General features: G+C 36.7%; 1 protein-coding gene across 4 annotated transcripts in view; it reads right to left on the bottom strand.

The window, feature by feature from the left end:
- PIGF (phosphatidylinositol glycan anchor biosynthesis class F) overlaps positions 1-27,537 on the bottom strand; it is a 35,813-nt gene extending 8,276 nt beyond the window's left edge. For 2 of the 4 annotated variants that reach the window (XM_055377830.2, XM_004029177.5), the window contains exons 1-5: positions 27,384-27,537; positions 25,354-25,602; positions 24,111-24,202; positions 22,648-22,764; positions 2,907-3,015 (exon numbers count right to left, since the gene is read on the bottom strand). In XM_055377830.2, coding sequence (XP_055233805.2) covers positions 2,907-3,015; positions 22,648-22,764; positions 24,111-24,202; positions 25,354-25,581 — 546 coding nt within the window. In that variant the 5' untranslated portion in view covers positions 25,582-25,602; positions 27,384-27,537. Of the gene's footprint in view, positions 1-2,906; positions 3,016-22,647; positions 22,765-24,110; positions 24,203-25,353; positions 25,603-26,998 lie in introns of all 4 variants that reach the window. The other 2 variants (XM_019021108.4, XM_063695903.1) reach the window with 2 other exon arrangements.
- Between the last annotated feature and the right edge of the window lie 3 nt (positions 27,538-27,540).

The raw sequence follows: 27,540 nt of genomic DNA, 5'->3' as shown, positions 1-27,540 counted from the left end.
AAAACCAGAACACAATCCAGAAAAGCTTGCTTTACCACAAACAGATCAAATCGGTATTGGGCTACAAGGAACACAGAACAAGAATCTCTTAATACATGTTCTATTTTAGACAATAAAGTGTATACTGTATTGTCTTCTCATGAAATTTTGCTCTAACAACATCTCCACTTTCAGAAAATGCCATATTCCCTTATCTGATTTATTGCTTCTCTGGGAGATGCTGTTCTGTGGAGTTAGAATTATTAAAAAATAACAATAACAAAAAAAAACAACCTTGTTTGCTGGAAATAAAAAGTGAAAAAAAAACCTCATTTCTTTAGTTTATTAGTAAATAACTGCTAAAAGGGCAAGGAGCAGATGAGTGCTATATGAATAAAAGATTTTTAATTATACATCAATTCTATCATTCCCTCAACAATACATTTCATAATTTAAAAGGTTTACAGTGAATACGTGGGTCATTAACTTGGAATATTCTAAAAACAACCCAATAGTAAAGATAATTACACGGCCAGTAATATTCCAGCTGAATGAAACACTCTTAATGGAAACCAACACTTGTTATGTATTTAAATTAGATTTAAAATTAAATTAATTTCCAGCTAGCTAGAAAATCTTTTTAAAAAGTCAGTAATTCAAATGGAAACTTTACATTAATTTAAAAAGTAATACCATCAATTTGGATCTAGTTCATCCTTATTGTTAACAAGCACTGAGGGAGAAAAATGGGTCATCAGCTAAAAGCCTGAACGATCCCAAAATGGGTGACTGAACTGTAAATAATTAAGATATATATATTCTAAGCAAACCTAAACACATATTTCATAAAGCACATATATTCATTCCTCTTAGTTCAGTTTCTACTTCTGCACTGTCTTTTAAACAGAAAAGACTTAAATTATGTGTAATATATCAAACCTTTACACCCTAAGGTATTGCATCATATACAAAATGATATGTTTATTATATCTTACCAACTCATTAAAGCTGATGTCCCATAGTACTTTATTTATCAATACTTCCCATTTAGATTTAATTGCATTACTTGATAGCAATGAATCTACACAGTTTCAAACAATTTTCTGTGTATACTTTTCAATGATTTTGATTGTCCTCCAATTTAGAAATCACTGACACTCTGTTGAATGGCATCAAGTATGGATGACTTCTATAAGATGTCAACTTAAGAAACCTTTACTAGCACCAAAAACTTGAGATGGGAATCTGTGACGATACACACACCAAACCTCCAAGGATTTCTCTAATATAGTGATGAAGAGTTAAAACAGGGAAGGGCAAACCTATCACACTTATTAAACATGAAACAACAATTTGACTTTCGGGGAGACACGACATCTAACTGAAAGCACAAAGAATAGAGCTAAATGTAGGCAGTTATGTGCAAGGCACACAATCTGGATCCCACATTTGGCAAATGAGGTATGTATCAAAGATTTAATTCATCAATTCATTAGGTAGGACTTTACCCTACAGAGAAAATTGGACAAATATGCAAAGATGTGTAAGTATGATAATGACCATATTTGATAATAAAATATTAATAATAGTAAAATAGGAAATGACCTAAATGTTCTTTAATAAAAAACTGGTACAATATTTTACACAAACAATCGAATATTACATATATATAAGTTTTCACTGACATAGAATGAGCTCCATAATATACTGCTGAGGGGAAAAAGCAGATTAAAAATAACCTGAATATTATAGTTACAGGCATGGAGAGAGACAGCTGCAAAAATTATCACCAAAAGCAAATGGAGGTTTCCTCTGGGTGGTTGGGGAGGAAAGTAATTTTTACTTTCTTCCTTAGAATTACTAATATTGCTTAAATTTTCTAAATAAATATACATTATCTTTGTGATCAGAAAAAAATTATCTTCATGTTGGAAAAAGAAAGCACATTTATTTTTTAATACCATAATTCTTTTTGGGAGTAATTACTCTGTGAACCTAATTAGAAAAATTCAAGAAGCTATAGATTCAAAGATTTTATCACAGCAGTGTTTATTATCACAAAATACTGGCAATAATCTAAGTGATCAATAGTGAATTTGTTAAATAAGTTATAAAGTATATAATGGCATACTACAAAGTCATTAATATTAAGATAAAGATACAGTCATCACTGTAAGTTCAGTGACCTTGGGAATGTTACATACCCTCTAGGTGTCAGTTTCCTCATCTGTAAAATGGGTATAAAAAGAGCACTTACCTCACAGTGCTTTACCTAGCATATCAGCTTTATCTTATTGTGATAAAAGACGAAAAATCTGATGTTTGTGAGCTTTCTTGATAACACAGGCCGCTGCTGCAAAAATTACCTTGCTATCTGCTTCTAAAAATTTCAAGATGAACATTCAATTTGGCCATCAGTCAAGTTCAGAAAATATGAATATAAGACCACAAGGGCAATAAATATCAAAGTTGAATAGGACATTTCTGCAGCTATTAACCTAGTTTTTAAAAATTCCTATACTGGCTGGGCTCGGTGGCACACACCAGTAGTCCCAGCCACTTGGGAGGCTGAAGCAGGAAGATCGTTTAGGCCCAAGCATTAGAGGACAGCCTGGGCAAGAGAGTGAGAACCTGTCTTTTTTAAAAACAATAAACAAACCACCTATATACAATCACAAAATAAGCTTGTTTATTCATCTACACATGTGCAAAAAATAGTGCTAGAAGATAAAACCAGGGCTACCTAGACACCTGTGGCACTGGACAGCCCCCATTAAGAAGCTGCCCAGACTACAGTGACTGATAGAAGTGATATCCCTACTTAACTGAACAACAAAACAATTTACATATACACACTAGTTTGCTTCATCAGTTTTACTATCATTGTACAAACATTTATTTTGTTGCTTTAAGTAACTGAAACCAACCTGCCATGGTCTTTCCCAATCCAGTGGAATAGGAAGTGCTCCAAGCCATGCTCCTACAAAGCTAGAAATTGTAGTGATCTGGAGACTATTCTCCCATATGGATGTAACTCTGTGAAACACAAATTGGTACATCGTTGGTGGTATGTACATGAGCTGCTGGAGAATCCAACAAGCACTAGCACACATTATCAGTATACATATATTTCCTGCTAATTTAAAATGAAAATCTCAAAATGACATATACATATTTACCATGAACTATTAATAGTTAATTGGTAAGAAGATGTAAATGTTTTCCATTGGAAAGGTAATATACAGACGCAGTAGGAGTCAAACCATGTTAAGGAGCATTTGTAGAAACAGCTAAGTCTTCCACCCCTATCATCAACTCCTGGTTCCTTTCCCCACAGGCAACTGCTATTATGCTAAATTATTACATATTCTTCCAGAAATATTTTATACAGGCACAAATACACACATAATTTTGTTTTGAAGGATATATGTACATTTGCATAAATACACATGTACATATGTATATTTCTTCAAAACAAAACTCAGATGCATCACGTTATAAACCGAGTTTTGCTTGTTTTTCCTTGGTAACAGCTGTAACAGTATTCCATTGTATGGATGGTGCATCATTTATTCAACCAGTCTTTTTTTTTTTTTTCAGACGGAGTCTCACTCTGTGTCCAGGCTGGAGTGCAATGGAGTGATCTCGGCTCACTGCAACCTCCGCCTCCCGGGTTCAAGTGATTCTCCTGCCTCAGACTCCTGAGTAGCTGGGATTACAGGTGTGCGCCACCATGCCCAGCTCATTTTTGTACTTTTAGTAGAGATGGGGTTTCACTGTGTTGGCCAGGCTGGTCTCGAACTCCTAACCTTGTGATCCACCCACCTCGGCCTCCCAAAGTGTTGGGATTATAGGCATGAGCCACTGCACCCGGCCTCAACTAGTCTTTCTTACAGCACACTTCATTTATACAAAGCAATTCAATTTACTTGGCAAGAAACAGGCAGAGAACAAGAACAAAGTATTTCAAAAGATCTGGTGATTCTGCCTACCGTTCCTATTTACTAAGTGCACATCTGAGAGTGTAAAGGTGGAAAGACTTAATTCTGCCATTCTCTTAGTAGGTGTTAGTTTCAGCCTGGCCCTCATAGGGTGAACACTTCACCATGTAGAACAGGAGTCTGGTTACAGTCAGGTAAAAGCCCACTGCAATGCAATAAGTGCGGTCCAAATATTCAATTGTTTAAATTGCAAGGTGAAGTTACTGTGAAGTTATTGAAAAGTAGCCTCTTCTAGATAGTATGGGGGAAAACATTTGTTTTGTTAGATGATTTATTTAACTAGAAACAGGCCAATTATTATGCGCAAAATGTACACTGAATTTTAAAAGTCCCAAATGATGACAAGTCAGTTCACAAACCAATCCCTCTATCATCCTCCATCTCATACTCCCCAACTACACAAGATAAGAGCCTTAGCTTGTTTCCATTGAGAAGCAGGGCTAAGAACGGGCTGGAGCCAATCACATATATCCAAATTTGTACTATTTGTAGGGCTTTATTATTTTTTATTTCATATAACACCTATAAATATAAGTCAGCTTTTTCAACTAGCATTCAATAGAACAGAGATGTGTTCCAATGTTGGAAGGAAAAACTGGCCAAGTTCAATGTAAAGGGAATTGTACTGTTTTAGCAATTTAAAGGATTTTCTAGGCCAATTTTTGACTACATGTGGCTGACAATGATGACTAAGCTTCAATTTAACACACAGCTCCTCTATACTGTAATACATAAAGTGAAGTGCCTGGAAACATAAGGTGTGGTAGAGGTTGAGAGCAGAGATTACTTTCTGTTGGGAAGAATTCACTTTTTCTATTTTATGGAACAGGAGGAAGTTCAGCTGGATTGGAAAGAATAGGTAGCATCAGGTCTTAAACTGGAGGACTGGAGAAAGAGCTGCACTGCAGACAAGAGAACACAAGTCAGATTGCTAGAGGCCACGTGGAAGAATGAGAAATAAGGCTGGAAAAGTAGGGCAGAGTTAGGATTTTTTTTTTTTTTTTTGAGACGGAGTTTCGCTCTTGTTGCCCAGGCTGGAGTGTAATAGAGTGATCTCGGATCACTGCAACCTCCACCTCCCGGGTTCAAGCCATTCTTCTGTCTCAGACTCCTGAGTAGCTGGGATTACAGGTGTGTGCCATCACACCAGGCTAATTTTTGTATTTTTAGTAGAGACGGGGTTTCACCATGTTGGCCAGGCTGGTCTCGAACTCCTGACCTTGTGATCCGCCGGCCTCAGCCTCCCAAAGTGCTGGGATTACAGGTGTGAGCAACTGCGCCCGGCCCTCACCGTTTTTTGCTTGTTTGTTTGTTTTTGTTTTTGAGATGGAGTTTCGCTCTTATTGCCCAGGCTGGAATGCAATGGTGCAACCTGGGCTCACTGCAACGTCCGCCTCCCGGATTCAAGGGATTCTCCTGCCTCAGCCTCCCGAATAGCTGGGATTATAGGTGGCTGATTTTTTGTATTTTTTTTTAGTAGAGATGGGGTTTCACCATTTTGGTCAGGCTGGTCTCCACAGTTAGGATTTTTAAAAATAGCTTTATTGAGTAGAGTCAAAAATTATCCTAGAAAATCCTTTCTAGCCATACAATTCACTAATTTCAAGTATACAAATCAATGGTTTTTAGTATATTCACAGAGTCGTGCAGCCATCACCACTGTAAGTTTTAGAACATTTTCATCATCCCCAGACTCTTTAACCATTACCAATCACTCTCCATTTCTCCTTCCTCCCAGCCCTAGGCAACCACTAAGCTACTTTCTGTCTCTCTGGATTTGCCTATTCTGGACATTTCATATAAATGGAATCATAAAGCGTGTGTGACTGGCTTCTTTTTCCTAGCATAATGTTTTCAAGGTTCATCCATGTTGCAGCATGTATCAATATTTCATTCCTTTTTATGGCTCAATCATATTCCCTTCAAGGGATATTCCACATTTTATCTATTCAACAGCTGATGGATATTTGGGTTGCTTCTACTTTTTGGTTATTATGAATAATGTTGCTATGAACATTTATGCACAAGTTTCTGTGTGAGCATATGTTTTCATCTCTCTTGGGATTACACCTAGGGGTGGAATTGTTAGGTCCTATGGAAACTCTTATATTTAATCACTTGAGGAACTACCAGACTCTTCCAAAATGGCTGAACCATTTTATATTCCCACCAGCAGTGTATGAGGATTCCAATTTTTCCACACCCTCTTGACACTTGTCATTATCTTTTTTTATTACAGTCATCATAATTGGTGTGAAATGATATCATGGTGATAGATTTAGGGTTAGGATTTTAGAAAATTCTTAAATGTCAAACTAAGGAACCATGAAGGTTTTCAATCAAGGCAACTTTACGATCAGAGATGTTTCAATAAGATTTATGTGGCTGGGTGCGGTGGCTCTCGCCTGAAATCCCAAGACTTCAGGACGCAGAGGCGGGCGGATCACAAGGTCAGGAGTTCGAGACCAGCCTGGCCAACATGATGAAACCCCGTCTCTACTAAAAATACAAAAAATTAGCTGGGCGCAGCGTCAGGCACCTGTAATCCCAGCTACTCGAGAGGCTGAGAATGGAGAATTGCTTGAACCCGGGAGGCGGAGGTTGTCGTGAGCCGAGACCATGCCATTATACTCCAGCCTGGCGACAGAGCGAGACCCCATCTCAAAAAAAAAAAAAAAAGTTTGATGTATGTATCTTTCTAACCTCTAAGCTCTAAGTTCCTTGGGCTAAGAGGCAAGATCCATGCCTTCACATTTTTCACGGTTCCAGCACACTTGTGGCCATCTTATGTTTATTAAAATAAAAAGTATGATCATCCAAGAGGTTGCTCTCTATTTTGTGGTAGCCAAGTGTTTATGATCCTACATATAATAAATGTAGAAAAAATGGAACCGAGACCTATTTTTAAAAATAGAAAAACTCTGTAGCTTGTTTTTAAAGTAAAAATTTCATATTTATCAAAATAATATATGTGACATCTTTCAAGTAAAGGAGTACAATTAAACTAATAATAAAAATAGTAGTCTCCTCTTCCATCCCTCCCCACTCCTGATGTCTGCTCCAAGGCAGATATTTTCAACTCTTTTTGCTGTTTCTTCTATTTACCTCAAATTAAAAAAAAAAAAACATAAATTAAGTATAGATTTTTCAAGATTAACTTACTTTCTGCCTTCTTCTATGGGAGAAGATTTAGCACCTTTTATCTACAAGCTGCCTACCTCCACATACACATTTCTCCCTGACTCATGTCCCTTCTACAATGGTAACATCTCCTCCTTTCAACCGAATCAATAGTAATGTCTACGTTATGATGATTATAAAACTGCTAATCCCAGTGAACCACACAGTAAACCACAATTATACATTTCTTTTCTCATAGTAAATATAATCTTTAATTGTCCATGGATGTTAAGAACTGCCTCTTTTTCCCTGCTCTGTTTGCTTACGTACCTGTCATTAAGTAAATTTTCACATATTCCAAAGAAGCTAAGTAGTACCTCTAAATGCTTGATTTCTTCTCCCCGCTCCTTCCATCTTTTTGGAGCCACTTAGGACTGCTGCACAACTGCTGTGCTGTGGGGTCCCTTCACGAGCATCTTGTGAATTCCCTTTGCCTCTCTCAGTTCTTTTGGATCTGCTCTTTCCTAAATTCCAAGACTTCCTCCATCTATGTTCCTTTTTCTTTTCTTTTTAAGCACCTCTTCCAATAGATTCCTGAGAAAGGAATTTTCTTTTTCAGCACCTCCTTCCATAGATTCCTGAGAAAGGATACATGGAAAATAGATTCTTAGAGATGTTTTAAGTCTGAAAATGATTTTACTGTAATTTTTGGGAATCATTCTGCCTCAGAATTTGTGGGGGGTTTTTTGTTGTTTTTTTTTGAGATGAAGTCTCACTTTGTCGTCCAGGCTGGAGTGCAGTGGCACGATCTTGGCTTACTGCAACGTCTGCCTTCTGGGCTCAAGCGATTCTCCTGCCTCAGCCTGCCGAGTAGCTGGGATTACAGGCGCCTGCCACCATGCCCAGCTATTTTTGTATTTTTAGTAGAGATGGGGTTTCACCTTGTTGGCCAGGCTGGTCTCGAACTCCTGACCTCAAGTGATCTGCCCACCTCAGCCTCCCAAAGTGCTGGGATTATAGGCGTGAGCCACAGCGCCTGGCCCTGCCTCAGAATTTGGAAGGCACTGCTCCAATGTTTTCTGATTCCCACTTGAGAAGTTCAGTGCCATTCTGGTTTCCTGTCCTCTGTAGGTATCATGTTTCTCTCATTCTCTAAAAACTTTTAGAATGATCTCTTTATTGCTGGTTATCAAAAATTTCACAAAAATGTTTTTTAAAGTGTTTTTTCATCCACTATGCTGAAAATATATGGGCCTTCTTAATCTAAAATCTCAGGTATTCTGGTTCTTAAAATTGTCTTCTACTTAAAGACCTTGTTTGATCAGATCACTTAAGAATTTTTCCCTTACTCTTGCTAGGAATACTATTATTTTGAACTAATTTCTGCTTTTATCTTTTAATTCATTTTGCAATCTTTACCTTTTTGTTTGACTAGGGAATCTTTTCAAGTTTTGTCTCTACTTCCGTTGAGTATTTTTATTCCCCAAAAGTTTTCTTGTTCTCTGAATATGCATTTTGACTGCCTCCTGTTCACCTTTTATGGTAAACTTAAAAAAAAAAAAGTAAGTTTTTAAGTTATCTTCTGTCTTTATATACTGCCTCTATTTCCCCTGAGTTTCTTTTTTGTTATTTTCATTTCTGGATTTTATTTGAGGTATTCCTCAAATATCTGGTGATTCTTTACTTCTCATTCTACTTAAAACACCATGTATGTAATGTCCAGACTAGGCAAATCTACAGAGATAGAAAATATATTAGTGTAAGCTTCTCTAACCCATGGCCCATAGGCCACATGTGGCCCAGGATGGCTTTGAATGTGGCCCAACACAAATTCATAAACTTTCTTAAAACATTATGAGATTTTTTCTTACTTTTTTTTTTTTTTTTTAGCTCATCAGCTATCGTGAGTGTTAATGTATTGCATGTGTGGCTCAAGACAATTCTTTCCTTCCAACGCGGCCCAGAGAAGCCCAAAGATTGGACACTCCTGTAGTGGTTGCCTGGGCCATGGAGAGAAGAGTGGGAAGAGGGGATGACTGCTAATAGTTATAGCTTCTTTTTGATGTGGTGAAATGTCCCAAAATTAGATTGTGGCAATGGCTGTACAACTGTGCCTATACTAAAAACCACTGAATTATACACTTTGAGTGAATTCTATGGTATACGGTTATATCTCAATAACACTATTTTTAAACAACAGCAACAACAAAATGAAACATTAAAACAGCTGACTGGATGCTTATAATTCAAGCACGGGGATGCACAGAACTAGGGACGGGGTAGGAACCTGACTTTCCTTTAGAGAATCCCAAAATGTCAGTACCATTTTCCCTTGAAAGAAATATTTCAATATTCTGCCTAGATGGTATAAGCCTGGCTCCCAGTACTTTGGGCCAACCAGGGGAAAGGGGCTAGGTGTAAGGTGGGGACTCATGGTTTGAGATGTAGGATTTCATTTAAAATTTATCCCCCAAAGAGGTTGTACCCAACAGGCTCAGTATCTGGGGACAGCCAGAATAGCTGGGGATATGAAGGGTACAATTATATTTTCTTCACTTCTCCTCCCTGCACTGTTCAACTTCCATTGCTTGTATTAGTTTTTATTTACATTGTTCTACAACTCCAATTCATTCAATTATTTTCTTGATATAGTGAGTCCCTTTGATGTACAAACTGGAGAATCCCTTCATTTGTGAAAACTGTCTTCTATCATATCTTTGAATCATTTTTTGTTGGGTATTTTAGAGGCACTAACTAGTCTTATGTTTGCATCCCTTTCGTTTCTCCTCTATATTTATCACATCTTCTCTATATGCTTTATTCTTCCCAACCCCCTCCCTACCCCACATTCATTTTGATTAGCTCAAACCTTTCTTCCATGCTAAAACCTGACTTTCTAATTTGTCTGTTTCTTGATATTTTTAATTTATGTCCTGTAATAGTGACCTTTGCATTCTCAATTTATTTCACTAATTCTGCAATCTTATTCTCCACGTCATTTTGTTTCATGATCTCATCTTTGCTCTTAATTTATTCAATTCATATCCTTAGTACTATTTTTCATGGTAAACTGTGTGGAGGTTTTTTTGTTTATTTTCGCTTCTAGGGTAGCACTTTCTTTCAGGCCAGATTCTTCATCTTCTGCACGCCCTTTTTCCTTCTTCTATAGTGCATTTTTAGGGTTGTCATGCCGTTTCTTTTCTTTTGCTCACACTTCACATGGGCACACATCCTATCTTAACTAGCCCCAATTTTCCCTGTCTTGAAGCTGCCTTTTGAGGACTGGATGTTATTTTCTACTGAGTTTTCTGTAACATGAGGCAGGAAAGAGAATGGGGGTAGGGAGACTGGGTAAGATAAATGCTATCACTGTGATTCAGTTAGTAATATTCCACTGAAATTTAATAAATGGTGGTTCTATAATTGAGACTTAAAAATTCATGGCCAAGGCTTACGCCTCCTCTTAGAAATCAGATGAAGCTACTATAGTGCACAGTCTGCCCCCTTAGCAGATCCCTGTAGGTAGCAGCTCTGGTAGATTGATAAGAGGTAAAGAGGCCTGATGGGGAGTCAGGGAAACCTACAGTCTATTGGTAGGAATATGTATGGGGGTATATACATATTCTTCAAATTAGAACTTTAGTTTGACAGTGTCTGTTAACTTCCTTTGATCTAGGAATGTTACTCAAGTAATCTAGTCTACAAAAACCTTTGCACAAGTATACAAAATTATATGGTACAAAGATATACCTAACAACATTATTTATTATCATGAAAATTTGATAATGAACTTTAATAGGAAATTAGTTAAATAAATCATGGTACATGGAATACTTGTAATGATGATTAATTGCTCAACATTCATCTCAACCCTGATGATGAGACTAATTAATTAAATATTGATGATCCCATTCTGTTTCCCAATGATTAGGAAAACTCAAGGAAGAGAAACTGCTGCCATCCCACTACCAGCCTGAGGATAATAACAAGGAGAATCAGTAAGAAGCACAACCATACCATGACTATCTGTATCTAGAACCATCCAATTTCCGTTATGTGACATAATCAGTTTCCTTATTATTCAAACCAATATAAGCTGAAGTTTTATGTTACTTATAGAGATACAGTAGCTAAGAATACTATGTAAGAAGAGGTAGATTATACACACACACAGATAACAATGTTCATAACACATTAGTGGGAAAAAAGTTATAAAGCCATGACTAGTTTAACTATTTTGTTTTAAAATTTTATATATATATAATTAATACAAAATTCGAAGAACATATAAAATCTGCTAGTAGTTGTTCATTGCTTCCATGATAGCATTACTAGGATCTTTAACTTTCTATATTTTTCTGTTTGAATTTTTACTACAAACATTTATATACATTATTTTGTAATAAATAAGATAAAAAGAATAAAATAGGTAAATTCCTTTCTATTAACTAATTTCTAGCATCACTGACATTGATGTACTCTCATTTTATAAGTTTCCATAATAAAGCTATTTGAATTCTATGGTTATTGGCTAATTTTTTCAAAGTTAAGGAACATATGCACAGTCAATAGGGCTCAGAATAAATAAATGGCTCCCCTGTGAACAAACTTAAAAAGTGACTAAAGCAATGTTACAGACCAACCTTCATGACACTGTGCTCCAACTATTTGTCCAAATTATTTGACTCCACTGGAATTCATTACATCAAATATTAATTGAAGTAAACAGGCCATTTTGAGTGCCTACTACGTGCCAGACACTGTATCAGACACCTGAGGGTAGTTCATAGTAAACACTCATGGTTTAAATACACTGTCATCAAAATAGTGCTTGTTTAAATAGATTTAATTTTTTGAACTGCTAGTCTCTTCATCTAAAAAAGAGACACTGTACAACTCCTCCTAGTGGCTAAAGGTATTTTACAAAATTCTAATATAAATGTTTTCCTTCCCCACTGAATATTAAAACAAATGCCTCTTTGCCACTAAATTTTTTGCCCACATTTATACTAAATTATCTACTTTTTATATGAGTAAATCTTTGGTCACTCACTATATTTTCACTCTTAGTGTCCACAGTGGTTGCTTCAATATAAAATCTATTTCAATACAAAGATGACAAAAAGAGGCCTATTATCTTTGTCTACACAAATAGGTCTTATTGAATGTTTTCACCTCGGCTAGATCACTACTCTTGACAAGATTTTTGTTTAGTACTATTCAGGAATCTATTTAGTTCACCAAAAGTGATCAGGTTCTAACTTAAACATTCAAATAACAGCATAAAAGAACTGATATGTCAAAAAACAAGTTTCAATGAACTATATGGGTGTATAGTAGTCAGATTATTACTTTCCTTTATAAGAAAGTCTGCACATGAAAAAAACAAAATAATTTTAATGCCAATGCAATAACTGAATTAAATTAGTACAAACTGAGTATATTATTTAATAAGTATACTAATAAGAAGCTGGCAGAATATTTTAAGAAACCAAATGACCTTGTCTACTTCCAAGTTTCTTTATAATAGTATTCTTTTGTTTTGTTTTCCTGGAGTAACTTAACATTTACTGTAAGGAGAAATCCTGTTAAAATAGTGTCTTTTAGTTATGTATAAAATCCCAATAGTATCAGAATTGATCCTTAACTTGTAGGATGTAGTTCCTATACAGTTCACAAGCTCAAAGCTTTGTTGTTCTCTGTCTTCACATGACTATCATCTGTTCAACATAAGTTTTCTACAAACATGCAAATAAATACATTAAAAACTAGTATATAAACTTTTTTCACTTAAAAATATTATACAACATTTATATTGATTCAACACTAATTAAGATGTCATGCCAATTCAAAATTAGCCTGTTCACACTGAACATCTGAATTATTCACATTTTAATAATACTAAAAGGGCTGTCTTTAAGTTAAAAAAAATACATACAAAACTCTACTGTGTTTTACATATTAAAATACAGGATGAATGATAAAAATATTTAAAGCTCTAAAATCTTCAGTTGACACTTCAAGGTATTTTAAATACTTTTTATTAATTAGAACTACAGCATAAGAACTTCAAATTGAAATTTTAATTTCTGTTCTAAATTATTATTGAGTAGGAAAAAGCATGTATTATTCATGTATTTTGTACAATCTCCTTGAATAATAACAGAATTCTTTGAAATTAAAGTTGTGACTCAGGAAGTCCTAGCTAGAGCAATCAGATGAGAGAAAAAAATAAAGGGCATCCAAATTGGAAAGAAAGAAGTCAAATTATCCTTGTTTGCAGATGATATAATCATGTATTTGGAAAAACCTAAAGACTACCAAAAACTATTAGAACTGATAAACAAATTGAATAAAGTTGCAGGATACAAAATCAACATACAAAAATCAGTAGCATTTTTATATGCCAACAGCAAATAATCTGAAAAAGAAATAAAAAAGTAATCCCATTTATAACAGCTACAAATAAAATTAAATATCTATGAATTAACTTCACCAAAGAAGTGAAATATATCTACAATGAAAACTATAAAACACTGATGAAAGAAATTGAAGAGGACACAAAAAATGGAAAGATATTTCATGTTCATGAACTGGAAGAATCAATATTGTTAAAATGTCCATACTACCCAAAGCAATCTGCAGATTCAATGCAATCCCTATCAAAATACCAATACTATTCTTCACATAAATAGAAGAAACAATCCTAAAATTTACATGGAACCACAAAGACCCAGAATAGCCAAAGCTATCCTGAGCAAAAAGAACAAAACTGGAGGAATCACATTACTTGACTCAAATTATACTACAGAGCTACTGTAACCAAAACAGCAAGGTACTGGCATAAAAACAGGCACATAGACCAATAGAACAAATAGAGAACCCAGAAGTAAATCCATACATCTACAGTGAGCTCATTTCATCAGAGATGCCAAGAACATACACCGGGGAAAGAGCAGTCTCTTCCATAAGTGGTGGCAGGAAAACTGGATATCCATACGCGGAAGAATGAAACTAGACCCCTAACTCTCGCCATATACAAAAATCAAACCAAGATGGATTAAAGACTTAAATTTAAGACCACAAACTATGAAACTACTGAAAGGAAACATTGGGGAAACTTTCCAGGACACTGGGTTGGGCTAAGATTTCTTGAATAATACCGCACAAGCACAGGCAACCAAAGTATAAATGGACAAATGGAATCACATCAAGTTAAAAAGCTTCTGTACAGCAAAAGAAACAATCAAGAAAGTGAAGAGACAATCCACAGAATGGAAGAAAATATTTCCAATCTATCTATCTAATAAAGGGTTAATAACCAGACTATATAGGGAGCTCAAACAACTCTACAGGGAAAAAAAAACCCTAATAATCCAATTTAAAAATGGGCAAAAGATCTGAATAGACATTTCTCAAAAAAAGACATACAAGTGGTAAACAGGTATATGAAAAGGTGCTCAATATCACTGGTCGGCAGAGAAATGCAAATCAATACTACAATGAGATTATCATCTCACCCCAGTTAAAATGGCTTTTATCCAAAAGGCAGGCAATAACAAATGCTGGCAAGGATGTGGAGAAAGGGAACTCTCACATACTGTTGGTGGGAATGTAAATCAGTACAACCATTATGGAGATCAGTTCTCAAAAAAAAAAAAACAGATCTACCATATCATCCAGCAATCACATTGTTAGGTATATATCCAAAAGAAAGGAAATCAGTATATTGAAGAGATAGCTGGACTCCCCTGTTTATTGCATCACTATTCACAATAGCCAAGATTTGGAAGCAACCTAAGTGTCCATCAACAGACTAATGGATTAAAAAAAAAAGTGATACATACACGCAATGGAGTACCACTTGGCCATTAAAAAAAGAATGAGCTCCTGCCATTTGCAACAATGTGGACAGAACTGGAGGTCATTATGTTAAATGAAATAAGCCAGGCACAGAAAGGCAAACTTCGCATGTTCTCACTTATTTGTGGGAGTTAAAAAAACAATTGAACTCATGGAGATAGAGAGTAGAAGGATGGTTACCACAGGCTGGGAAGGGTAGTAGTGGGGGTGGGGGGTGCAGAGAATGTGATTAATGGGCACGAAAAAGATAGAATGAGTAAGATCTACTATTTGATAGCAAAACAGGGTGACTATAGTCAATAATAATTTAACTGTACATTTAAAAATAACTAAGAGTATAATTGGATTGCTTGTACAACCATACATACAAAAGATAAATGCTTGATGTGAATACCCTGATGTGATTATTATGCATTGTGTGTCTGTATCAAAATATCTCATGTACTCCAGAAATGTATATATCTACTATGTAGACACAAAAAAATAAAAAATAAAGTTGTGATTCAATATGAATAATGCTAACTACATACTGGAGCAATTTCAATATAACTAGTAATTTTTTGTGAATATTTATATTATCACTGCAAAACCATAGATCTCTGAGTTTTTAAATATTTTTGCTTAAAAGTGAACATTTAAGAAGGCAAACTCTAATGTTCAATGAGTTAATCTAATTATTTCCTAGCTTATTCAAAATTTGACATGCTTTCTATAGTAAAATTTGGAAGTATAATAAAAGTACTAAGAAGAAGTGAACTAACTCTAGTGTATGGTGGAAACACAAAGACTTAGATTCTTCTCTTATGTCAAAGTTCAAATTAACTTCACATTAAATTAAATGAAAAAACCAGCCCTCCTCCATAGTTATCTATGCACTGTGCTCCTTGGTCTGTCACCTAAACTAGGAAGAAATACTGAGACAAACTGCAGTAAGGATTGAAAGTATGATATATAAAATGCTCCCTGACATTTTTTAATCCATTCAACAAACATTTCTTGAGAACCTATTATTTGATTTCATTCATTTCTCAGTTCTGACACAGCCCTGCAAAGTACATATTAGTTTTATTCTAATCATATTACATATGTGAAGTTAAGTAGCTTGTCTAAGATCACTTGGCCGCTAAGTAGTAAAAACAGGGCAAGAACCTGTTTTCTGATCCTCAATTACTGGAGTCGTCTAACTTCTACACCATCTAATGATCTAGATTCCAATCCCAGCTCTACTACTTCCTGGCTACAGAACTGGGGCAAATCACTTAACCTGTCAGCTTTCTAGGTTCTTCATCTAGAAAATGGTGAAAGTGAGTATCTCACTAGATTGCTCTGAGAAACTCTAAAATGAAAATGCTTTAAAAGTTATTAAAATATTTTTGCATTGCTATTTCACGTCATGTGCTATGTGATATTATATAAAATGTTTTACATTACAAATTGATAATTTTTAGCCATAGTCCTCTGGAGACTAGGCTGTTTTCCAGTATGTTGGAAATTTTAGGACAACTTTTGCAGTCTACTGAAGTTTAGGTGACATCAGAGAAATCTAGCAATTTCCTGACATAGGCCTACTTTCCATAAGCAAGAAGAAAGTTAAGTACTGGCAAACTCTAACTCATTATAACTTTTATTTTGACTAGGTAGTATATTAATGTGGTTCAAATTTCAAAAGATAGCAAAGGATATTCAGTGGAAAGTCTCCTTACTTTGTCCTCTAGCTTCTCAGATCCCCTCGCAAGAGACAACAGGTTTCATCAGTTTCTCACGTCCTTCCAGAAATATACATGTATCTGTGCCCTCTGACAACTTTTGACATAAATCGTAGCATCCTGTACACATTTTTTCACCTTGCTTTTTTACACTAACTTATCAGTAAATAAAGAGTTTTGTTTTGGGGTTTTTTTCTTTTTTTATGTGTTTAGTTTTTACAAATGCATAGTACTTCACAGTGTGGGTTAAATTTATCCTAACCCTATCCCTTATTAAAGGATATTTAGGTAATTTTCAATGCTGAAATGAGTAATCTTATATATTCAACATTTTGTAAGTGTGCAAGTATACCTACTGGATAAAATCCAAGAAGTAGAATTGCTGGGTCGAAGACGTGTATTTGTAATTTTTACAGATAGTACCAAACTGCACTTTATAGAGTTTGAACACTGGAGCTTGCTTCTCAAACCCTTAACACTACCATGTGACCCAGCAATCCCGCTCCAAGGCATACCCAAGATAAATAAACACATATGTCCATAAAAAAACCTATACACAAATGTTTGATGCAGCTTATTCACAACAACCAAAATGCAAAATGTGGAAAGAACCTAGATGTCCATCAACTGATAAATGGGTAAACAAAACTTGATATATATCCATACAATGGAATATTATTCAGCCACAAAAAGGAATGAAGTACTGAAGCATGCTACAACATAGATAAACCTTGAAAACATTATGCTAAGTAAAAAAAGGCAGTCACAAAAGATCACATAAGACCCAATTTATAACAAATTTCCAGGATAGGCAAATCTATAGAGACAGTAAGTAGATTAGTGGTTGCAAAAAACCACTGAATTGTATATTTTAAATAGGTGATATGTACGGTATGTGAATTATATCTCAATACTGTTTTAAAAAATACCCACCTTCCAGCAACCTCAGTTTACTACGTGTCATGAGCCACACATATGCACATCTGGTGTTAATTTTCCCTCAGATTTCCAACAACCATCTCATCACTTCGCAATAACTCACAATAGGCAACCCTTCTCATGTCTATTTCCAGAAGCAAACCTTTACCAAGGAAACCTTTTCCAAGGAAAAGTGCTATGTTTATTGTAATATTTGGGTGCAGGCATACCTTTTAGATACTGCACATTTGGTTGCAGACCACCAGAATAAAGCAAATTGTACAATAAAGTGAGTCATATGTATTTTCTGGTTTCCTAGTGCATATAAAAGTTATATTTCTACTGTATCATAGTCTATTAAGTGGGCAATAGCATTATGTTTTTTAAATGCATATGATTTAAAAATACTTTATTACTAAGAAATGTTAATAATTATCTGAGCCTTCAGCAAGTTGTAATCTTTTTGCTGGTGGAAGATGTGGCCTTGATGTTGACGGCTGCTGACTGATCAGGGTGGTGATTGGGGAGGCTGTGGAAATTTCTTTTTTTTTTTTTTTTAAGACTGAATCTCACTCTATCGCCCAGGCTGGAGTGCAGTGGCACAATCTCGGCTCGCTGCAACCTCTGCCTCCTGGGTTCAAGCGATTCTTGTGCCTCAGCCTCCCAAGTAGCTGGGATTACAGGTGCCTACCAGCACGCCCAGCCAATTTTTCTTGTATTTTTAGTAGAGACAGAGTTTCACCATGTTGGCCAGGCTGGTCTCAAACTCCTGACCTCAAGTGATCTGCCTGTCTCAGCCTCCCAAAGTGCTGGGATTACAGGCATGAGCCACTGCGCCCAGCCGGCAATTTCTTAAAGTGAAATTTTAACCATGAAGTTGGTTGCATCAATTGACTCTTCCTTCCAGAAAAGATTGATCTGTAGCGTGCCATGCTGTTTGACAGCATTTTACCCAAAGTAGACCTTCTTTCAAAATTGGAGTCAACCATCTCAAACCCTGCCATTGCTTTGCTTTACTAACTAAGTTTATGCAATATCCTAAATCCTTTGTTGTCATTTCAACAATATTCATGGCATCTTCACCAGGAGATTCCATCTCAGGAGACCATTTTCTTTCTCATCCAGAAGTAATGCCTCATCTGTTCCAGTTTTATCATAATGTTGCAGCAATTCAGTCACATCTTCAGGCTCCTGTTCTAATTCTAGTTCTCTGGCTATTTCCACCACATCTGCAGTGGTTTCCTCCACTGAAGTCCTGAACCTCTCAACATCATTCATGAGGAACAGAATCAGCTTCTCGTCAATGTTGATATTTTTATCTCCTCCCTTGAATCACAAATGTCCTCAACAGCATCCGTCTAGAATGGTCCTTTCCAGAAGGTTTTCAATTTACTTTTTCCAAATCCATCAGAGGAATCACTATCTATGGCAGCTATCGCCTTACAAAATGTGTTTCTTAAGTAATAAGACTTGAAAATCAAAATTACTCCTTGATCCATGGGCTACGGAATGGATCTTGTGTTGTAGGCATGAAAAAAACATTAACATTCTTGTACATCTCCAACAGAGCTCTTGGGTGACTAGGCACATTGTCAATGAGCAGCAATATTTTGAAAGGATTTTTTTTTTCTGAGCAGTAGGTCTCAAAAGTGAGCTTAAAATATTCAGTAAACCATGTTATAAACAGATGTGCTGTCATCCAGACTTTGTTGTTCCACTGACAGTATATAGGCAAAGTAGATTTAGCATAATTCTTAAGGGCCCTAGGATTTGCAAAATGGTAAATTAGCATTGACTTCAACTAAAGTCTCTGGCTGCACTGGCCCCTAACAAGAGAGTCAGCCTGTCAAGTATTGAAGGTGGCCACTGACTTCTCCTCTCTAACTTTAAAAGTCCTAGATGGCATCTTCTTTCAATAGAAGGCTGTTTTGTCTACATTAAAAATCTGTTATTTAGCCACCTTCACCAACAATCTTAGCTAGATCTTCTGGATAACTTGCTCCAGCTTCTACATCAGCACTTGTTGCTTCACCTTGCACTTCTTTGTGATGGCGATGGCCTCTTTCCTTAAGCCTCACGAATCAACCACTACTAGTTTCAAACTTTTCTTCTGTAACTTTCTCACCTCTCTCAGCCTTCACGGAATTGAAGAGAGTGAGAGGCTTACTCTGGATTAGGATTTGGCTTAGAATGTTGTACCTGGTTTGATCTTTCATCCAGACCATAAAACTTTCTCCCCATCAGCAGTAAGGCTGTTCCACTTTCTTGTCACTCATGTGTTTACTAGAGTAGACTTTAAATTTCCTTTAAGAACTTTTCCTTTGCATTCACAACTTGGCTATTTGGCACAAGGGGCTTCACTTTTAGTCTGTCTCAGTTCTTGACAACCTAACTTTTTCATTAAGCTTAATCACTTCTAGCTTTTGATTTAAAGTGAGAGACAAGTAAACTTTTTCCTTTCACTTGAACACTTAAGAGACTATAGTATGGTTATTAACTGGCCTAAATTTGATATTTTTGTATCTCAGGGAACAGGGAGTGGAGAGAGAGGGAGGGTGGGGAAGGGAGAGAGAGAGAGAGAACACGTTGGTAGGTGAGGCAGTCAGAACATGTACAACATTTATTAAGATCATCATCTTATATGGGTATGAGCCATGGTGCCCCAAAACAATTACAAAAAGTAACAGCAAAGACCACAGATCACCATAATAGATATAATAATAATGAAAAAGCTTGAAATTTTGTGAGAGTTTCCAATGAAGAGAACACATGCTGTTGGAAAAATGGCGCTGATACATTTGCTTGATGCAGGGTTGCCACAAACCTTCAATTTATAAAAAACAGTATCTGATCTGAGCAATATCTGAGAAGTACAATAAAGTGAGGAACAATAAAATGAGGTATGCCTGTATTTTGTAACCATTTTACACGTGTAAAACTGTGCTACCATTTTTATTAAGTTCCCATCTTCTCTCTACATGTCACTGACGAATTGTTTTAGTGTTATGACCTAACCCCATCTTTCCCATAAGCTCTGTGGTTTTTACTGCCCATTTTGTACAGCGTAGTGATTTTTAGGAACACACAGGCCACATTATAGCAGAACTAATTGTAAAATCACATAACAGTATTTCTCCCAAATACACCCATTATTAGACATAGACTTGAAAACTGGAGAAATCACTAATCCAAAGTAATAAGATTTCAATCCAATTTCACTATTTAAAAATTTCAAACTAAAAGGCTAAAAGCAATTAATACCATTTGGGATATTATGGTAATAATGTAGAAAATGCTTTCAGTTGTTACACTTCTGTTTTCTAGAGACTTTAAGAATATTAGAAGACGGTTCCAAGGGAAAACAGTACTGATTCCTTTTTTTTTTTTGAGACAGAGTCTCACTATGTTCTGGAGTCCAGTGGTGCGATCTCGGCTCACTGCAACCTCCGCCTCCTGGGTTCGAGCAATTCTCCTGCCTCAGCTTCCCAATTAGCTGGGACTACAGGCACCCGCCACCACACCCAGCTAATTTTTGTATTTTTAGTAGAGATGGGGTTTCACCATGTTGGCCAGGCTGGTCTTGAACTCCTGACGTCAGGTGATCCACCCGCCTTGGCCTCCCAAAGTGCTGAGATTACAGGCGTGAGCCACCACACTTGTCCCAAACAGTACTGATTTCAAAGGGAATAAGTCTGTAATTTATGAAGCCAAGCTACTCAGCATGCATCTTTTGCTCTCATTGGGCTGTTACCTTTCAAATCACACAAAAATACCCTGTTCATTTCAGTTTCAATGCTTTTATCCATTCTCCTTGCACGAGGTGCCTTTCTCTTCCTTCTTGGTCTCACCAAATCATATACTCTTGACTTAAGTCCATCATAGATCATTCCCATCTCCCCCTCCATTCTTTACTGATGCTCTGTCCCTTTGAGTTCCTACAGCACTTATTGCTGGATTTACACATTTGTAATCTGATGTTATTTGCTCATTTTTGTCCCTTGAACAGATAAGCTCCTCAGCAAAAGAATCCTCCTAATAAGGCCGGGTGTGGTGGCTCATACCTGTAACCCCAGCACTTTGGGAGGCGAGGCGGGCGGATCATGAGGTCGAGATCAAGATCATCCTGGCCAACGTGGTGAAACCCCATCTCTACTAAAAATACAAAAATTAGCTGGGCATGGTGGCATGCACCTGTAGTCCCAGCTACTTGGGAGGCTGAGGCAGGAGAATCACTTGAACCTGGGAGGTGGAGGTTGCAGTGAGCCGAAATCATGCCACTGCACTCCAGCCTGGCGACAGAACGAGGTTCCATCTCGAAAAAAAAAAAAAAGATTCCTCCTAATACTTCAGAAACCACACACAGCTTAGCATAACACAATAACACAGAGCACAGACTAAGTGCTCAAGAAGTTCTTGCTGCTGGGTGATAAACAGGAAAGAATCAAATAACCTTCTGGCTTTCTTAGCTAGATCTCCACTATTTCTGGTGCATATCATTTAAATGACTTTCAAGAAGCTAAAATTTTAACTTAGCCATGCTGAAAATACATACGGCCGCCAAGGAAATGAAATCTCATAAAACTTGCGCTCTGGTATCTTATCACGAAAAAGGCTAAACAAGAAATTATCATTGTTACACAACACATTTTTAGATTGTGGACCCCACTTCTACCTTATAAAATGTATGTAAGCAATTTTATTTACAGCAGTCTTATCACAGTGCCAAATTATCCCAGAACCATGGTTTTCAAGGCTTTCTTTTAATAGTAGAATTTTTTTTTATTTCTTCTTCTTCTTTTTTTTTTTAAACAAACAAAAGGCTAGGTGGAATTCTACCATACAGAAAAAAGGAGAGCTGATCTTGCTAATGTGGAGGGAGTGGCTTGTAGTTCTGCCTGCCCTGTCCCCAGTCCCTAATTGCAGTGACCCCTTAAGGCATCTCTGAGCACCATCAGCAATGAGAAGCACTCATAATAATCAGCAAACTGCCATGAATAGAAAAATACTTCGTTAATTATTTTTTAATTTCAATATCATTATAATATAAAATTAAAACTTACCCATTTCTACTGAACACTCTTAGCCATGCTTTGAGGTTTGGTCCTAACAAACATAAGCAAGGCACAGTAGTAAAAGTAGACAAAATAACTGCAAATAAAAATGTTTCCAATGCCAACCTAGAAAAAAAAAAGATTACTTTTTAAAAAAGTGTTAAAGGTACACATACACATACATAAGCTTTATTATATAAATAAAATATGAAATATCTTCCTATGCTTTACTTTGAAAGGTAACATGAATGCCACCAAAATGACGACTATAAATAATTTTACCACCAACATGTAGCTTTAAAAAACAATCTAGCAAGCATTTCGCTTTAATGATAGATTTCAGAAGTGTTAAAGACCCTAGGATCCATGCTGAGACTTTCATTGCAAACACAAACAAACAAACAAAATCCATTTCTAGATAGTTAGCTTTCTCCTCAATAGTCTCTGGAACTTTCTCTACAACTAGTGGTTCAATAAACTATTGAACCACTATTGAACCACTACTGAATACTAGTTGTAGTGGTTCTCTACAACTAGTGGTTAACATATATTGGAAACACCTGGAGAGCTGGATAAACTAAAGATTGGTGGGGGCTCTACCCCTAGAGTTTCTGACTGAAGCTTGAGTATTTGCATTTTGATAAAATGCTGATGCTGCTGGTTTGAAAACCACATTTTGAGAACCTCTGTGCCAGACACATTCATTCTGCTTTAAAATGGATTAGACAGGAACCACCATTTTCCATTACAAAGGTCTTGTTCTCTCCCATCTAGAAAAGAATAACCTGTCAGTTTAGTGTGTGTACGTAAAACTATGTATAAATATATATATATATATAAAATGGTATACTTAGCAACACAAATATATGTGTGTGTATATGTATATGTATCTCATCACTCATTTCACCATGATCATTAATCACTGCTAAACTGAAGCTTCTCAAACTATGATAAACATTATGTAAGAAACATTCATGAATTTTGTTTCTAAGAATTTGAAATTTGTCAGTTCAGAAAAAGTGTTAAATTTTACCTTTAAACTATAAACACCAGCCTATTCAGTATTTGAATACAGGAATCTATTGACTTTTGTTAAGAAAAACTCCATTCAAGTACTTTAGAATCACATTTATAAGAACTGATATGCTAATTATAACTTACACATATAATCATAGTAAGTTCTTTCAGAGGTTCTAAGGGCCAAATACTTATTGGTATAGTATAGTTTCTCTACTCTTCCTTCTCTCAACATGCAATTGGATACTAGAAGGCTAGGTAACAACAGTATTTAATAAATTAAGTTATTCTGCTGTTTTTTTAAAAAAAGAATAACACTGCTAATGATGTTGGTGTCCTTACTTGATCTATTAATGATGCACATCATGGTTTTTCTCTAGTTGCTAAGAATTAGCACACAGTTTGGTAAATGAATGTTTTAAAATATAAATTTAGGGTAAAAATTTCAAACTTACTCTATCAGTGGTGCTCCATACAGAACAAAAATTACATGAAAGGAGAAACAAGACATAAGAAAGTAGATACAGCATTTCAAAAATCTGGTTACCTAAAAGAGAAATGAATAACCTGAAGATTCAAGATAATGCCTAAAGGACAATAAATTCTTCCATTTTATCTACAAACACAACTTGTTCCTATAATGTGTAAAACAGTTCAAATGTTCTTGGGTATACTCAAATCAGATCACATGTCCTGTACCGTCACATACACAGCCTTCGATACAGACTAAAAAAGCCTAAAAGGCAAATACCACCTTCCGCCCATATTCTACCCATCCGACCTACATGAGTCGAAAAGAGGTTCTGTTTCCATGCTAATATAGAGCTATGTCATTAATCAATATTTATCAAATACTGATTGACACCAGAGAGCTAGGATACAAAAAATACAGTATTATGCGATGATAGAGGAAATATCTGCAGAAAATAACAATTTTTTTCATTTTAAAACAAAATTCCTGGGAAAACTGCACTGAAAAAGCAAAATACTAAATAATTCTTGAAATCACACTCATATTACACAACCCGTATGAAAAAAGACCTGAACATCTACAAAGAAACATGAGATCTTCTTGATTTGGAGGTTAAGAATATATAAACATAACACATACATTCAGCTTTTCCAATCATAGGCAGTAAATGACCTAACAGAGCTTATACATGGTAGAAAATAATGTTAAGTGTGGACATTATTAGTAATAGCCAAGTGAATATCTACTGCAGTGAATATTCTGGAAAATTGATTCTAATATCTGAAAATTGTTTAGTCAAGGAAGGCCATGTTGGAAACAAGCATTACCACAGGCTTATATTGCAATTTCTGAAAATCCCATTAAGTGGCTTTCAGAAATGCAAAAATAATAAAAATAAACTGCAATGTCTTATTGAGTAAGGTTTAAAGATAGACTGTCACATGTATTTATTTTCAATGGTGACATAAAACAATGACTATATAGGCTCACAATATTATAATACGCTCTGAAGAAGTCATAATTCCATAATTAATGCAAGGCAAGGATCAATCAAACATTGTGGGCAGCCTTCCAGCAAGAAACAGCCTACCAGTTTGGGGGGAAAAATATCAGGTTCCCTTTACTCACTATAAATAAACTAATGAAGACTTGATGAATACTTTATTCTTCCATTAAAAGAAACACTAGCTCCATCCAAAAATCAGTTATTGAGACATAAGCCTTACCTTGTGTGATAATGAACTTCTTTTAGAGGATGTATTTGGTTTCACTACTAAATACAGTACTAGATTGACAGCAGTTACAAAACCAGAACAGATGCACAACCATGTCAAGTGTGTTTCCAATATTGAGAAGTTCTCCAAGAAGAGTGATGGAATGAAGACACTTAGGATAATTGAAAATATGCATAAAAGATGGGTATACAGTAGTCTCTTGATATCGTTATCTTTCATGGTGTTTTCTTGGATGGCTAGCTAACAAAAAAACAAGAAAAGAAGAGCATATGCAATAACGACTTTTTCCATTGTCTTAAATGTTTTGACCCCTAAAAATAAGTCATAAAGTCAATTTTCTATGAGCAATATATTTGTTTCAAAACACAGAAGATGCAGACGTGTAGATGCACATACAGACTTAGCTTTCTATTCTACCTTTGATTTTCTTAATATGGTACAAACATCTCTCAGAGCCTAAAAAGAACAAATGTACTAATTTCTTAAATATTGTGACTGGTTTCTGCAAAAGGGTCATGTCCTAGGACCAATAAAGCAATTAATTTAAACTTTTTTGACCAATATCACAGAGATGAAATCAACTGTGTGGATTAAATTATCTACTGCCTGTTGCAATTATAACCAAAGTTTATTTATGCGGTTTCTAGAACGCATAGGTTATAATTCCAACAACCCCACAAATATACTTAGGCTGAATTGTTGGTATTTTTTTTTACTCTTGTCTAACATTACAGTAGTTCACATCTTCTAGCAAATGCCAAATGACACCAAGTGCACATTCCAATACTCAAATGGTGGCCAGTGGAATCAAGAGTTCAAACAGCACACTAAACCAAGGGATCCCAATGCTTCAGAAATACCAAGAAGACAACGTCTGTTACAGGTGTTAAATTCCAACCAAAAGTACAGCACGAACGGAAGGAGGAAAAAAAAATTACCGTCTCTAAAATACACGTATTTAAATTACCTGAGAGCTGACTAATTGTACTGTTAAACAAGGACTTTATTAATTTAAAGAGTCAATACGTTACATTATGGAGAATATTCCAGAAAATAGAAATATCTCAGAAAAAAAATACTATACACACACACGCACACGCGCGCGCGCGCGCGTGGGCGGAGGAGCGCCCACTAGTGAGAAAAGCAGAAGGGCGAACCTGGGCCTTATCCTAATAGCTCTCATTTAATTCACCCAATGCCTTTCAAAGGCAGATATTTTACTGATAAGGAAACACGGCAAACAGGTGAGGTGGTCCAAGGTCCCATGCGCTACAGCCATCTCTCTGGTATAAGGAAATACACTAGGCATGAAAAGCAAACGGATGGCAAGAAGGGACAAAGGGAAAGTTTCCCATAGATTCTATCTTAAGCTGATTGAGGGAGGGCAAGGGGATCAGGAATCCATTCTCTCAACAGATAGCCCTTCAGCGATTTTTCTGAGCCACCCTCGGAATCGCAGCTGCCAGCAGCAGATGTGGATGTAATACAGTGAGCAGGACCCAAACTCAAATGTTTGCTGAATGAATGAAGGAACCAGAGTAGGCAAAGAGGCAACCAGCACCGGTTAGGCCCTGGCGTGCCCCCAGGACGCCTGCAGAAGTGCCACGGGCATGACCCGGCCCACCTCGCTACGCACCTAAGCGGAGAGAAGGCTCTTCCGAGCGGCCCCCAGAGGAGCCTTGGCGGGCATCGCCGCACCTTCACCGGCAGCCCCACCCCAACCCGGATCCCTCGGGATTCTGCCCGAGCCTAGGCCGGCGCAAGTGTGGGCAGCGAGGAACCAGCTGAGAGGCAGGATCAAAGAGCTCGGGAGTTGAAGACAAGGGAAAACTGGGGGACAGAGGCGAAAACTCGGATCCGAAAGGGGATCTGTCCATCAGGGCACGCCGGAAGAGTGGCGCTCGAGCTGACGGCAAGCGCGGGCGGGCCGGGGCGCCAAGGCTCAGGGCTGCTTCGGCAATTCGCGGGGGTAGCTTGCACCTCGTGAGGCGAGAGCGCCGAGGGCGTCCAACGGGGCTTACCTAACTCTCCCTCCCGCGGAAGGGAAGCGGGGAACTACTGCCTCCTACCATCAGGTACGACAGGCGGCCCAGGCCCACACGCAGGCCCACGGCTGTGGGGCGGAGACCCAGGGCCTAACAGCCAGTCGCAGAAAGGGAGGGGCGGGCAAAAGGGGCA

The sequence above is a fragment of the Gorilla gorilla genome, chromosome 12 (assembly GCF_029281585.2).
Source record: "Gorilla gorilla gorilla isolate KB3781 chromosome 12, NHGRI_mGorGor1-v2.1_pri, whole genome shotgun sequence".
Classification (NCBI taxonomy): domain Eukaryota; kingdom Metazoa; phylum Chordata; class Mammalia; order Primates; family Hominidae; genus Gorilla; species Gorilla gorilla.
Note: the sequence above shows the minus strand (reverse complement) of the source record. Positions and strands in the feature narration are given on the sequence as shown.